General features: G+C 43.3%; 1 protein-coding gene across 2 annotated transcripts in view; it reads left to right on the top strand.

The window, feature by feature from the left end:
* Positions 1-5,599: 5,599 nt before the first annotated feature.
* LOC119214315 (Kv channel-interacting protein 2) overlaps positions 5,600-16,072 on the top strand; it is a 60,680-nt gene continuing 50,207 nt past the window's right edge. For both annotated transcript variants that reach the window (XM_037466009.2, XM_037466003.2), the window contains exon 1: positions 5,600-5,908. In XM_037466009.2, the coding sequence (XP_037321906.1) occupies positions 5,833-5,908 (76 nt within the window). In that variant the 5' untranslated portion in view covers positions 5,600-5,832. The remainder of the gene's footprint in view (positions 5,909-16,072) is intronic.

Here is a 16,072-nt window from a genome sequence, read left to right as displayed (position 1 = left end):
GTAAAATGGGATTTACCAATGCATCTCTGGTTTTAGCTAACACACAATTTTCTTGTTAAAACATGCTTCCGCTAGTTTTTTTCTCTCAATACACAAGCTCAAGTTGCATCAGCCTGATGGAAGCAAGGACCAACTCTGCTAGGAGAGCATGAGGGGTTGTGTTACCTCTCAGCCAATGCCAATTACACGTCAATTCAAATTTGTAATGCAAATCGAATGTTAAACCCCTTTGATAGGTGATCTATAGTGATTTAACTAGCAAGGACCCCGCCATCCGCTGAAAGCGATTAACATGAATGTATTGTTGATCGATTTCATCACGTCGGTTGGATAAGTTGTGGGGAGCTACGTCGGAGGATCTGCGGTGCGCCCCGGCGGGAAGAGGCGTGGTCCTGCTCCCGAAATGATGCTAATTAGCTTCAATATGTGTTTCCAATTATGTTATTTAGCTTTTCATTAGAATGCTGCTGATTTGGATGACTAAATTAACAATGGCATCAGCTATCCAATAGGCAGATCAATTTAGGGGTTTATGGTTTGGAGCATAGACAGCCTTGTTGTCCACTAAATGCTACGTGGGGGTAGACTAAGGTGTGTTTGAATGCACCTCTACGCAATGTGACTGCTGGGTGAGAATTCAAATTGGGGAAAAAAACGTACCTGGTGTTTCCTATTAAATCCGCAAAACATCATTTTATAAATATTGTTTGAAACGGACTGCTCAAGGACGCACAGCAGAAATAAAGATTGTTTAAAAAAGGACAACAGGACATTAAGACTGAAGTGAGTGGGCCAGAGTGAAAAAATGCACTTTATACTCATGCGTAATTCATAAAGGTTTCGTTTCTGCCATTTTTTTTTCTTTCCTCCAGGCAAGTAAACGTAAAGAGATGCAGCATCATTTGACTGCTTTGTGTAGTGTGGCAGACCTGTGTACCTTGGCACAAGGAGAAAAGGAAGGTTGTAAATGTCGGACACCCACACTGTCAAAAATTCACCAGCCAGATGACAACTTTTGGTGTGTGTGTGTGTGTGTGTTCCACGCTTGTCACCCCTGAGGCAAAAGGTGACATCTGTCGAAAGCTATCCCAGGTTTCAAATGCTTGCTGAGACGGAAAATTTATCTGGGGTCAGCAAACATATGTGGGGTCAGAGGTCAACGTCCATTTTCTGAGACAATGCAACAAGACAAAATGAAGACGATGCTGCAGCTCGACTGGTTTTTAATCTTCCTACATTCTCCCGCACTACTCCACTCCTCCGCTCTCTTCACTGGTTACCAGTGGCTGCCCACATCCAGTTCAAAACATTGGTGCTCACGTACCATACTGTGAATGGATAGGGTCCAGTCTACATCCAGGACATGGTGAAACCCCACATCCCAACACGCACAAGATCACAACTCTGCTGTCCTGGCTCCTAAATGGTGGAATGAGTCCTCTGATGACACCAGGACGGCAGAGAGCCTTCACATCTTCAAACTAAAGACACACCTCTTCAGACTTTACCTCCACTAAAAACACTAACAAATTGTAGCACTTAAATTGTACTTATAATGGCTTTTATCTATAGCCAGTGTAAATCTGCTTATTTAATTTGTATCGTTATGGTTTGAATGCACTTATTGTATGTCGCTCTGGATAAAAGCGTCAGTTAAATGACATGTAATGGAAGAGTCAACTGTGATTACAGTGAAAATGTTTTCTGAAGGTCACACTTCCTGACCTGAATGTTGTTCTAGCATATCTCCGGCTCATAGGAGGAGATGGAGATACAGAGAGAGAGACGAGGATCAGAGTACAGTGGGGACAGAGCGAGAGCGGATCAGTTTGGATTAAGGTTACAGTGGCTTTGATAAAAACAGATTGAACTGATGGTAGCGGGTATAAGTGGGAATAAATGGCTGGAAGGATGGGAGCAGTGGGGATGAGGAGAGAAGCTATGCTTTTAGAACGCAGATCAGAGCATGCGGTTAGGGGCCAGACCTTAGTCTATAAGAAGAGGATGTTTATGGGTCTAAAGGGCATTCTCTAGAGAATATAAGCCAGATAAAAAGATGTTATGGTCAATTAATGTCAAGTTCATTTTAATGACTTCTCTTAAAGCCAATATTACGTATAGTATTTCGCCTTTTTATTTGGAAATGGGATGATTTGTGGGAATATCTAAACAAGTTGAGATTTCAAAAACTAATTATCTGTTTTTCATTTAGGTGAAATAGAGGTTAACAAAGTTTGTTTGTTATTAATTTGATTAATAAGGATTTTTGATGTCTGCTGTTTTTTGGAGTGTAAAATCTGTATTTTAGACTGAAATTGAGGCCTTCATCAATTATTTTTCTTCTTCTACTTGTTCCCCTCTATTGCCATGTGATATAAGAAACATCAAAGGACCACAGCATCAAAAGTACCTCTGAGAAGATGCATAAGGTGTGAAATCTATTCTTCTTTCTTATCGCTGTTTTTAGTGCAGTGCTAGTATTGTGGCACAAAAAAAGCCACAAATGAATTTGGCTTTGTGTCTCCATGGACATGATCAGACACTCAGCATTGTGACTGAGGCCAGGCTGACAGCTCTGTGCTGAAGGTCACAGGTTGTGGTGAAAAATGGAAATCGCTGTAGTTTGAGATGTTTGAAGAGCTTTTAAATACTGCCTAACGAGGAAGGTTTTCTTTTCCACTTTCTGGAAGGCTTCAAAATACCCCGTGTGACAGTTTTGTCTAAGTTAATGCTACCTGTTCCCTCTTTTCTGCTGAGAAGATCTTTTCTGGGAACGAGAGGTACCTTCTTTGAAATGACACTACAGAAACTGCATGAATCCAATATTGTGTTAAAGGAAAAGCTTTACTTGGAAAAGTCCTACATGATTTTGCTAGTGCATGCAAAATAAAATTTTGGTTGGCAACACTTTAACTATGATTTCAGTGCACAGACACACACACACACCTTGGTTTGTGGAACCCTGGAGTTTGTCCCATTAATATTCATAGTGCTGTTTGGTTCATAAGGGAGCTGCCAAGGGACTAACCTCCATTCTTACCCCTTCCCGCTTTCCGACACTAAGATTCAATCAATAGCTGGCAGACCCAAACAATATAACCTGTATGTCCGAGTCCCTGTTCGAGCTTTTGAATGGGTGTAATTAATCCGGTTATAGGGCTGAAGCTCCGTGGGTAGACGCGGATTAAATGACTTCAGGCTTGATTTAAATTTTCAAACTTCCAATGTGCTGCTAGGCTCACACACACACACACACACACACACACACACTGGCAAGTCAGTTTTTTAATGTTCACTTATGAGATGAGAGAAGCTTACTATGAATAGCAAATACCAGCATGGGTAGACATGTTCCAGAGAGAAAATCTGAGTCACTGCTGACTATAGGCCAACGCTGTCAAATCAGTGAGAATATAATACTGTTGTGGGAGTTCACGGAGCATTCACAAAACTAATCTTTTTTTTTTCATGGAAGAGGTCAATTTTGATCTTTGATCAGAGGCATTCAAAAGTAACCATTTCTTGACCCTTGATTTATTTCTGATGATGAAAAAATGTATGCAAACGACACCCCGCTAACAAACAGCAGCGGCTCAGCCAGCTGGCACCGCGCCGTGTCTCTGCTCGTCCGTGCTGGGTTGAAACAAGCGCGTCTCCGGCTCACTGCGGTGAGCCGGAGACGCGCTTGTTTCAACGGCTATGGACGCGTGCACGTCCACAATTAGGTTGGTCTAGAAGTCCTGACCCCGCAGTCACAGAATGTCTTTATTTTGGCTATGACTTGCTGAATCCCCTCTAACTCGCCATGAATCGATCTCCCGAGGTCCCCCATCCTTCATTGTTGCACAGTCCTCCTCCTAGAATCCATCTTTTCTTGTCTCGTTTCATTTAACACACACAGAAATCCAATCGCCCTTATCTGTGTATTATTTGTTGGTATTAGATGACAGAAAAGCAGGCCTTGTGATGATTGTGGACCTCCCTCGGTGTATTGGCAGCATGCAGGCCTCAAATGAAGCTTAGCTGGAGGAATGTACAACTCCTCATGACCTTAACTCCTTTTCCAGGGTGTTTTGGTGCCTCTAAACTTAAAATGTAAACAACCACTGATAAACCGGCCATGTACAAGGCACCTAAATGGTAATGAGACTATAGATGGGGCCATCAGGCAAGTGGCAATAATTGCCATATTTTGATAAAACTGTTGACCACAGTCTACAAATATTACACTAGAGAGGTTAGTTAAAGTGCTATGAACAATCTAATTTAGATATTTAATTGAGAATGATGTCACACTTGAAATAAAGGTGTATTAGATTCAACATTAGCAGTGTTGCCCTTGGACGTTAACTCGCAATGTTGGAGAAGTAAATGTTGGAAAAGGCAGGTCAAGGCCAACGTGTGACAAATGCACACTTGACTGGTTAGTTGAGTTTGTGCAGATATGACGCGTAAGGCAGCGCCCTCTGAAGACAAGGTCTTGCAGCCGTTGTGTTTGTGACTCCAATCTCATTCAGATGTCAATTGATTTCCTGAGAGATCAGGACTGAGGACTGAGCGCATTCTGCAGTTTACACTCCTCATTCAGCCGGAGGCAAAAGTTAACTTCACCACAGTTACCATCTCAATCGTGCGTACTTGAGAGAAACCAATAAATGGAAGGCTAGAGGGATGGGATGATTCAAATGCTGATATAATGTACGAAAATATGACATCAAAGACAGATTGGCTGACAGCTTGTAACCTAATGGCATTCTGTAAGCAAGCAGGAGCTTAAGAGAGGAAAAGACACTGAGGGAGAAGAGGAAAGGGATAGACGCGAGGCTTCCCAGAGCCAGTGAGTATTTATAGATCACATGTAGTCAGAACCCCTGGCTGGCAGCAGCGGCGTGCTGCTTGTTGCTTCTGATGATGTCTTTCTACACATCCGATTCGGCTTTGACTCTGTGGAGAACATCAGGAGGGGATTTTGTGTAAAATGGCTGAGTGGCGAGCTGATGACCAACTCACTGGGATTCTGCATGAATGGAGCGAGATGGGCATTGATGAATATTTTGGGGAAACGGGTTGTTTTTCTGATACAGATATTTTTGAACTTACTTAGTAACTGTATCAGCCAAACAACCGGTTTCCCTATGAGTTGTTCCCGATTTGCTGTGAATCAGTGAGTCGCACAAAGCAATCTTTAACGGTGTCATCGTGGCTGAGTCGGTGTCTTTCTTAATCTGAACATTGTTTGGCGCTGCTAGCTAATTTCATTTGACATTTTTAGTTAGTCGCCCTTTAACGACCCATGAATTATTCAGTCATTCATGATAGTTCCCCTCTCGTTTCAAAGCCACTGCGCATTCCTTTGTGGACACTGATCGGGAACTCATCGTTGTCACGTTCATGTTGTCGCCAGGTGTACTTTTTGTTGTCATCTCCGTGAGAAGTCTCCAAAACCAACACAAGTTTTCCTTCCTGTGTGTCTTTCTCTTCCACCCTGTGTGTGTGTGTGTGTGTGTGTGTGTGTGTGTGTGTGTGTGTGTGTGTGTGTGTGTGTGTTTGTGGGGGTGTCTCCGTGCGTGTGCGCTGAGCCGTGTGCTTTGGCGCGCGCCGACGTGAGAGTGCCGACCACAAGCGCGCTTGGTTCAGTCGGCTCCTGGATGCCGAGAGCGCACACACAACGACTCTCTCTCTCTCTTTGTGTGTATCGATGGCAAAGCCGTCATGACTTCTTAACGGCAGTGTGCTCGAAGGCATCGCACGTGAAGGCTTACAAGGAAGACAAAAAAAATCCCTATTTTTCTACGGAGGCGGTGGCACATTCCGGCGCACAAAGGGGGGAAAATGAAGGCTAAGAAGAACCGAGACCAAAGCTTGTCTGACTCCAGAGAGCTGGACGGATCCTATGACCAGCTGACGGGTGAGTACGGAGAGACAAACTGCGCTGCATGTTGTGAGTGTCTGCAAAAAGAGAGATTCAATGTGTTATTACATACTTCAAGTGGCTTCAAGAAATTCTTCAACCTGTTTGTCGTTCATCTCATGGCCAGACGAAACATACACATACAAAATATCACATTCCGTTTATCGAGTTTATTTATAGTGCAAGTTTAAGTAATCTTTCTAACAGCTATACTTCTTCCGTGGTAAACCAGCTAAGTGCTGTTTTATTAATGCAATCGCGGTGTTACAAAAAGTAGTGGGAGTTAAAACATGTTCTCCAAGCCTCTTTTGGGTAAACAACGAATGGTTATTTAACCGTGAGTTAGAAAACACATTGAATCTTGTCTTGTCATTGTCGCATGTGAGTGTTGCTGCATGACGTGCGGCGTGTTGTTGGATGAATGTTGAGACCAAAGTGTGCTTTTTGCTGGCCCTGCTCAGCTGTGGGAGACCACCTTACTACTGCTGTGTTGTAAATCGTTTCGGGGCAGGTAACAGCCTCATTTCCGGGGGCAGATTCCTCTGCTTTGGTTCGTTATCGCTGGGAGATTTGTCTTCCAAAGCCTGGGCTTGTAGTTTGAAAAAAAGAGCTGCTAATTGTCTACAAGACACTTGTATGTGTGTGTGTGCACCTTCACTTGTTGGTGTCCTCTCTGTGGATTGAGTGGAAAAGCAGATCGTCCCAGTGTAACATGCTTTAATGTGTGCTCTGCATGTGAGCCCAGCACTCTCTTGAGGTGTTTCCCTGACACCACAGCCTCTCACAAACATCACAGCTCAAAGCGCTCCCCTGATCACGTGAGCCCTGTTTGCATGCAAAGTGCCAGCTTCTTTAAGAAAACACTGGCTTCAATTCCCCCCGAAGACATCTGAGGCCTTCAGAGGAAACGGTGCCTGTCCACACAGCTGTGTTCCTCGGGCGCCACAGGAACACTAATCTCATTTGTTCAAGGCCACGCATTAGCAGCTAAACAGCCCTCTGTCACAAATTGAATGGCTCCTAAATTAAGAAAAGATTGCAAAGTGTCTCTGTGAAACCATGTATGTGTGACAGACCTATGTGTCTGTCTTGTGGGTTTATCTTTGGATAGTTGTGCATGTGTGTGTGTGTGTGTGGGTGAGCTCAGAGGCAGCAGCAGCTTGACGAGAAAATAAGAATCAGAATTCAGATGAATTCAAAAGCTTTATTACTCAATATGGGGATTATAAGTTGTGTTGACATGCGTTGACTAACACAGAGCTTTGCAGTGCTTCTAACACACTTCACTAGCTGGAATTTTTTCAACAAAGCTTTCTCAACAACTTTACCCTTTTTGGCTCTGTAATCAGCTGCAGATTAGCGTGCGATGCAAACGTTGAGAGCGAGATGCGTTACGGAGGTTTAGTAAATGAGAGTGAAGCAGGTGAATGTAAATCTCAACTCATTGGAAGAATCATCGTTTCTGTCTAAGGTTGCTCCTCTCCTGCCCTCTCTTCAGGCCAGCTTTTTGAAGAGGTCCCCCGTGTTTGACTGTCCACAAGAAGTCATATTGCTTTTTGAATAGTTTTAGAGGGGGGGAGAGGGACCAAGAATTACCCGTGAAGTTTTTAATTACTTTTCCAAAGCTTTGAAATGCTTGGTTGAATAATCTTTTTAAAGCTCTGTCCACTCCAAAACTCCCTTTGTCTGACGGTTTGCATGTTATTAAGGCTGGTTCTTCCAATAACAGTCAGTGTAATGAAGATGTGGTGCAGCCAAATCTGCTGGTCATTGCATTTTTAATATACTGGTGGCATAGTGTGGGTGTGTGTGTGAGACCAAGAGAGCGAGCAGGAGATTTTCTGCATAATCCCCAGTAAAAGTGTAGGCTAGTTTTATTTGGGTGCATGACTTGTGAGAATAGATTTTTTTTAAATGGGTTCTCTTGTGTGGGAAGGACAGCTATAGGTGAGTCACTCTTCTTACTTTGTGTGTGTGTGTGTGTGTGCTGAAAGCAAAGCAAAGCTGACCTGTGTTGCTTCAAGGTAGTGTGGGTGGTCTCCTATCACCATTTGAGTGAAATGTAACCCTCTAGAAATAACTCCCCCTCTGCCTGCTACATTGTACTGTAAGTGCGCACACTGTGTGTGTGTGTGTGTGTGTGTAGCTTGGCGTTCCCCATTGCGTTGAAGAGCACCGGCTGAGCGAGATGAGAGGTAATTATAGAAGCGTGGTGCAGTAATCTCCTCTTGCACCTCACGAGCCAAACTCAAGAGGAAATGTATCACCTGAACACACACACACACACACACACACAATGGCTTCTCGATACATATGCATATGCTGCTATCACCTCAACCATGTGACGCTTCCTTTTCTTCGCTCAGAGTCCAGAATATTGTCTAAAGGCTAAATCCGTTTGGGTTGCCAACCCATCTGCCAACAATGGCTTTGTTCTGTGAGGAACAACATGAATGATCTCATGTTGGTGTTTTGAAATATTACATCTAAACTTTGGAGCTCTTTTGGTCTTTGCTTTATCACGGCACTCACACTTGTTTCAACATGTTATATTTTCCCTTCAAGTTCGGAAGTATCTGTCAGATGATATCCGAACATCCAAACCCTTGTTTCTTGTATTTTATGTTCATTTTGTGAACCTATAATTGATGGTTAACGTTGCACGTTAGAATGGCTGTACGGTAGAGGGATAATCACAATCGCTTTAAAAGATTTATTTATTTAAGTCAAATTGTTATAGAATCAACAGAAAAATCACATTTCACTTGATTAAGTACCTTAATTAATAGTATTTGTCTGCCCCCCGATGATCAATTCGTAAATGATGTTTCCTTTTAGAGTCCAACATAACATAGTGGGGTGGGCTTTAGGGAGGGTTTACTGTGATTGACAGGTCGCTGCCGCTACCAAAGCACTACACAGCGTCTCTGTGTCACTCTTCCTCATTCCAAATATATATACAGAACTAATCACCCAACGGCCATGGTCCAAAATGAAGACAGTGAATTCGTCGCTCAAAAACGTTCCACAAACCAACCATTGATGTCTCTTATATACATTATGAGACCCACAAACAGCTCTTAACGAGCAATTTTAAAGTTCTGTTATTCAGCCCCACGCCCTGTGGGGGTCGGACACAACAAAGATAGTCGCAAGAGAGGGTAAAGGTGTTTAAGTCAAAGGCATTACAGTAGCCGGTTGGGTGGGCGCACACACACACACACACACACACACACACACACACACACCAACCACCTGATTGACCCCCCCCACCCCCCTCCCCGCCATGGTGAAATTACAATTGCTCGACCGAAACGATCCCAGGGCTGAGATTGCTTTCATAATCCAGCCCGACAGAGGGAGTTCAGCCTGGAGTCACCTTCTCGGCATGACAGTCTTATTACAGCCAGCGGTCCTAATTAAAAGACTTGATTTAATGTGTCATCTGATGGGCCGTCACTTATGTGACACAAACTGCCTTGTCAGGGATCCTCTCTGGGTTCCCCGGGGAAGTGCCAGACCTGTGGATGTAGAATGAGCGGATTCCACACGTAGGGATGCTCGGAGTGGTCCAGTTATCTGCCACATCGGCTTTCACTGTGGGAAGGAAATAATGAAGAAAGACGGGAGGGAAGGAGAGGGTTAAAGGAGAAAGGGATGGAAGATGAGTGAGTCTGAAGAATTTATGTAGGTGTTTAAACTATTATAAAAGCTCCTCCAGTACCATCTGACCTGTCATGATGTAGGTGCTGCATCCTGAGACCAGAGTTCTCCCTGACATTCAAATATGTGCTTTGGTATAGTGGATGTTTGCATGTAAAAATAAAGGAGTTCATGGTATCTAATTTGCCATTTATTCTTCCTTCGACCACATTTCTGTATATTTTGACTGACAGTCCCCCACTTAAGCTGCACACTCTCACTCTATTGCACTCCTCACCCTCAAATGTTCTCACTCTCCCAGATCAGATTACATCATAATGTCATATATATAATTCAGTCTAATAGAGTGTCTTCAGGGACTCATTTTCCACGCACTTGTTCATCCTGCCGCTCCACTTTTGTCATTAACTTCACTTTTTAATCTTTCCATCGTCCATCCTCTTTGACTCTTTGAGGCCACGGTGGGACTTGGTAGCCTAATGGGCCTGGGAACCAGTGTCGAGCCTAACGAGTTTTAATCTTTGACTAAGTCTACGGAGGAGCTGGGAGATTGTTAATTAAAAGAAACCCTGCTCACCTCTCCCCTCGGCCTGTCTCCTCCCCTTCACTGGAAACACAAACGTTTACAAATGCCTGCAGGGAAAAGAGGGGAGACGATGAAGAAAGAAAACAAAGGAAGGCGGGAGAAGCCTCATTTTCTTTGGAAAAGATGGCGTACTGGGGCAGTGTGCAACGTACATTTAAACAGATTGGATTCATATTTATTTGACAAATGTACAAGAAGCTTTTATTTTTCTAATCCTCAATCTGATGTATTTCCCTGTCAGATATTCATCAACAATCAATTGATCGACTGCCTGAGATTGTGACGAAGCCCCGTGTCATTCATAGTGTGTCTCTCTCTCTCTCTCTCTCTCTCTCTCTCTCTCTCTCACGTTGCTGTTCTGTCAATCTTCCCGCATTACAGGAAGATTTTTTTTTTTTGCCATTAGTCATTCTCCATCAGATAGGAGCTCATCAGTATGTGGACGAGGGGAGACTAGCAGATAGCAAAAAAATTTTTTGTTTAATACTATGGAGGTCGCAACCCTGTACTCCTTTTTGTGCACTTTAACTCAATGAATGTGTGTGTGTGTTTGTGCATGTAAGAGAGAGTTCTTTGTCATCAGAGGTTATCAGGTTGCACATCTGATTGAAGACGGGGGGGATCACTGCGGCTGTGCGTGTGTTGTGTGTGTGAAGCTGTAAACATGTGTGTAGAGGATGACTAAAGGGCAGGCGTGACTGCCATCGAAATGACGTGTGTGCCGCAGCCGTACTCCTTTACTCAATTGTTACATGTGTAGAAAAGTTTGAATCAAATGGTGCCATACATGTCTGATTTTAAGAATGTGATGCCCTGCATCGTGCGTGTGAATCATTTAGAGATGGCACCAACATGAAGACATTAGCCATGTCTCCGTTAATGCTATTATATTCATGTTGAAGTCTCATGTTTCCCTTTTTGAGATAACTTTTGCTTTTCTTTCGACGGTTGAGGGCCTGAATATGGAAACTCCCAAAATACCTCACACGTGTATTGTACATTTAACTTCTCAGACATTTCCATAGCGTGCAAATGTCTTCGTCTTCTGACTGCATGAAGCATGGCCAACAGCCGCTGCCAAAGTACAGTTAAAACTTTCCCAATTAAGACTGAATCCTTATGACCTCTCCACATTTTTTGTTTTGCAGCGTCTACTTCTTCTTAAGCCCCTCAAGCCCAATTGACATTAATTCTTTGGTGATAATTCAAGTAAAGTTTCCTCAACAATTAAATAGAAAAACAGAATAAGACAAGATCATTTTGGTGAGATCTGGCCTGCTGAGACCATTTACTCCATCCGTTAAAAACGTAACTGGGATTGACAGCACAGCAGGGAGGGATGAGGAGGTGGAGGTGATTAGTGGAAGCCTGGGGTTTGCATTTCAAAGGCAAAATCTGTCATGCACTCACACAACACACACAGAGGCGTGAGCACACACACAGTATTTGGGCGCAGGGGGATGACCGTGCAGGAGAACACTGCAGCTGGTCTTACAATCAATCAGCTCCGAAAAAACTTTGCAGCACATCTAGTCGATAACCTACGAGCGCGCAAATCCACCCTTACCACACACACGCATGCATTAACACACGCACACGCCGTTGGAGAGGAAAGCGCAGTGGGCAACGCCTGGTCAATATCTGTCAGACTACCATCAGAACAAAGTGAACATCGCTCGATGGACAGACTGACTGATGGCCTGACCACGCCATAGTTTTCCTGCAGTGTGAGTCCAATGTCTGGGGAGTTTTACCTGCACTGTAGACACTGAACGGGTTTAGAGTACAATGTTTAATTCCTTTTCTTATTGATTTGAAAGAAAGCTTTTTATCCAAAGCAAAATCGACATCCATCAACCACAGTTTGCTTTGATTATTTTCTACAGTAATATGTGTGTAAAAGTTAAACAAATGATACAAGTACCTCCTAGACTTTTCCAATCAATACTGACTTGTGTCGTTGAACGACACATTTACCTGTATCATTGGCTCGCCGACAGGCCTTGCTGCCCTTGCTGTGTCCCTCAAAATGCTTTCCTTCATTACTGCTCTTTTGTCAGCCTGGGGCCAGGTTGTCAGAGGTGACACTTGCTGACAGCTCAGACCTCATCTCTCCCAGGAGAGATGCTGAAGTCAGCCAAATCCTCAACCAGCTTAATATGCACGGTGGGTCAAGGGGGGAGGACCCAGGTCCTGTACCATTTTGGAGGCTACCTTATGGTTCAAGGTACTGCAATTGTGTGAGAGAGGGTTACAGTCGAACAATGAAACGCTGAGCTGGGGATTTAGATTTGTGCTTCATGGAGTTTTTGCCATTGTGCCTTGACTCGATTGTTGAAGCAGCCTGTACGCCCTCGAGGCCGCCGCGCCAAACTGCACACAGACGCTAAAAGTCCAACAACATATCTGTGTACTCGAAAATCCATTGGCTTTAATCATCTCCAATGTATTCTGCTTGCTCTGGATGTTTACTTGATGGCTGTGGGACTTGAACCCCCCCCCCCCTTCCTCGATTCCTCGGGCCACCTCCCTCTGGCACCGGTAAACCTGATTACTCACACAGCAACCTGACGTTCGATAAGTGCTTCTCCTCAGCCACCGCGGCCAGGCAGCAGCATCTTATAAAAAGCCAATGGAGTCTGCTAATCAACAAGCGAACACACGCATGGAATAAGACTCCCACACGGGTTTGATTGATTGGTGGAGTGACAGTCATGACAGCGAGGGTATAGTTGCTGACCTGGAGCACAGCCATTGCTATCCAAGGTGGACCACCTTAATGTACAGAGTAGAGCGAGGCCCGAGAGAGACACAGAGATAAGGTAGAATCAAAATGCTTTTGCAGTTGGTCTGAAAGTGTTTAATCAACTGATAATCATAATAGGAAATTGAGTTAAGCATTGCCTTCTGCATCCTTGGTTGGATCCACTGAGGTTGAAACACTACAGTTTAGCAGCCGTTAATGTTTACATCTTGTAGCGACAACCTAATTAAAAAAAATGTAATGAGCAACATAATCATACCATTTGATTTGGATTTAATACATAGCTGACAAATACCAGGTGTGGCCTTCTTGCTTTTGCACAGCTTGCACAAGGATACTGCTCCAACAAAGAGAGGTCCAAGCTACGATCTAATTCATTTATAAGTTCAAACTGTAGTGGTGTGAAATGGATCAAAGTATGAGGTTGTTTCACCAGAGAGGAAAACGGCACGTTACAGAATGGTTACCTAACAAACTTAACATCGTACGTTGTGTACTTACACGGTAACTAATGTTGGCCTTTTGGCAGTTATTTATTGTACAGAATTATAGCTCCAGCTAATATAATCTGACACTTAATGTTTTTACCCTCTAATGTGAAACGGGGAAACTTTCTACAGCCATAACTCACATCAAATTGAAAGTGTAATTAACTGGCTCAATACCCAAACTGTGCTCAACCTGCTTTGTGAGTCAGGAGCGCCATTATTCACCGTAAAGTCTGCTTTGATGCCAAAATCCAGCAGAGCCTCTCAGTCATGATCACGCAGTAAGGAAACAACTACAGGCTCATATTTCAGTGCATGAATTTGATACTGCCCTCGTTAATAATCATTACCCCTCTTAATGACTTTCTGTGAATGTGCATCGGATCGTGCCTTATGCTTTCCCTTAATTCACTCTTATTGGAAGCAAACATCTTGTGGTTGGAAAAGAAATAACCTTCAGACAGATGCTACTTTAAGCCTTCATAATCACATGCAATATTATTTACATAGACACTCTGTGAAGCTATGAGTCACAGCTCTATATCACGCTTGGTCACGCATGATTAATGCATGATGCATTGATTTGCCGAACAAATCAAATGCAGAGAAAAGCATTTACAGTCAGCTTTCATCTTTTGTGTGTCTTATAAAATACAACAGCATCTACCGTGTATATCTCTACACTGTGTATGCCTGCCCATCCTAAGCTCTTAATAGTTTCTAATATATAATTACCTGAAGCTGGTTGAGCATTGGACTGAGGCGACAGAAAGACCGTGCTGTCAGGAAGTCCAAGACCCCGACCGACAGCCCGCTGAAAACACCCCACTACTGTGAGACTGCTTTGGTGTCCAGAGACGAAAGTGCATCGAATGAACTTGGACTTATTGCCACAGTGGGAAAAGAAAAAAGAAAAAGTCTTGTGAGAAGCATGTGTGTGAGTGAGTGTAAATAAGAGACAGAGCTATAAAGAGAGGACCACAGAGGTTTTCTAGAGACCTTCTCTCTTGTCCCTCGGTTATAGTGATTGTAATATGACAGCAACTAGTCGCCAGATCCTTTTTGTCTCTGAACTCGGAAGTTCCGATCAAAAAGAATAAAACCTCTAACATGCAGTTAATGCGACAAAAACACACTGCTCGTACACATAGACTAGGGGCAACAGCAATTTAATAAGCTCAGATACAACCTTCTGTGTCAATTGTGGAACACAAATATAATAACGGGCCAAACTTGGAAGGCCCCATTATCCTTGTTTCTTTTCATTTTATATCTTATAACCCTAACACACTTTCCAGGAAGGTCGTACGAACTAAGGCACTATCCATCAAGTGAGTATTAGTTTCTTTGTGCCAGTCAAGTGAGACACAGTAGATGTGCACACACTGGAGGTGAGTCCGATGGCCTGTTGATTCAGAACCATAATACTACAGCTGCTCTCTGTCAGCACCTCCAAGCAGCTAGAAAAGGACCTCTGTCACCACTTGCCTGCTGCTTAGTCTGCCTTTATGTCAGCATTTTATTTTTAGCACCTCTTTCATTTTGCGAAACGCACTATTATCCAGGGTAGAAGGGATGTGGATGGTTATTGGCAGGAATTACTTGAAAGTTCCTATCCATTACACGAAAGAAATAATAAAATGGAATGAATAGAATCCTTTGTCTGATATCATCATATGCAACACACCAATAGCGTTGCTACATCACACTTGTTGAAGTTTACTGTCAACAACCCCATGATGTCATCACAGCAAAGTGAATTCAAGATTGAACACAAAGTCTAAAAGCTAACGATAATTTTGATTTTTGTACAGCAACCTCTAGATATTTTTACCAGTGAGAGATTATACCTGGTACCGGACACTATGGAAATGTCACATTTTATTGGCAGAGTTTTTATTGTTTTCCCCTAAATGTTCGATTTGGGGGATTTGGAGACGACTAGATGACATAAACGTGTTTTTATCACCTTGCACTGTTGTTAATGGCCTCCTTACACCAGATACGTAGAACCTTGATGTGTTCAGTCTCTTAAGTGACTGCATGTATTTTTTGCATGTGTGTCACAAACACACCGTGCTCGACCTGCAACAGAAGGAAATCTGTGCCTTTCCTGATCCTCGGTTTCCCCATCTTCTGCTTTCTTTTATGTTTTAATCTAGACAGTAACCAGGAACACACAGAGGAAAGCCATTGACATATTGTGTGTGTGTGTGTGTGTGTGTGTGTGTGTGTGTGTATATATATGAGTGTGTGGGTGGTATGCTTTCAACAGAGACAGGAAGAGAAAAACAGACAGGTTTGTGTTCCTTTTTCACAAGTCTGCTTCGCCTACTTTGCTGTTGTAGCAGTCGACATGAATTGATCTCTCCATGTGTCTGTCTCCATCCCGCTCCTTAAACAATCCTCTGCGCTGCTCTTCACTTCAGCTTTGAGTTAGACAGGCGGTCTAAAGATAGAATAGAACGATGACGACTGCACTGCTATTCTGCTTTAATAAGCGATGATTGGTACTTGACTCTAAAGTGTGGCCCTACTGTCGTACTATTGGATTTTTTCATCCTTTAAAACATGTGTTTCCCTGGAATCTCTCCCAGGAAAACATGGACAATATACACGGCCCAAAAGAGGTTGATGAATTTAATTTGTTTTGCGGCAAC

Source organism: Pungitius pungitius, chromosome 13, assembly GCF_949316345.1.
Source record: "Pungitius pungitius chromosome 13, fPunPun2.1, whole genome shotgun sequence".
NCBI classification, from domain to species: Eukaryota; Metazoa; Chordata; class Actinopteri; order Perciformes; family Gasterosteidae; genus Pungitius; species Pungitius pungitius.
The sequence above is the reverse complement of the archived record's forward strand: the minus strand, read 5'-3'. Positions and strand labels throughout refer to the sequence as shown.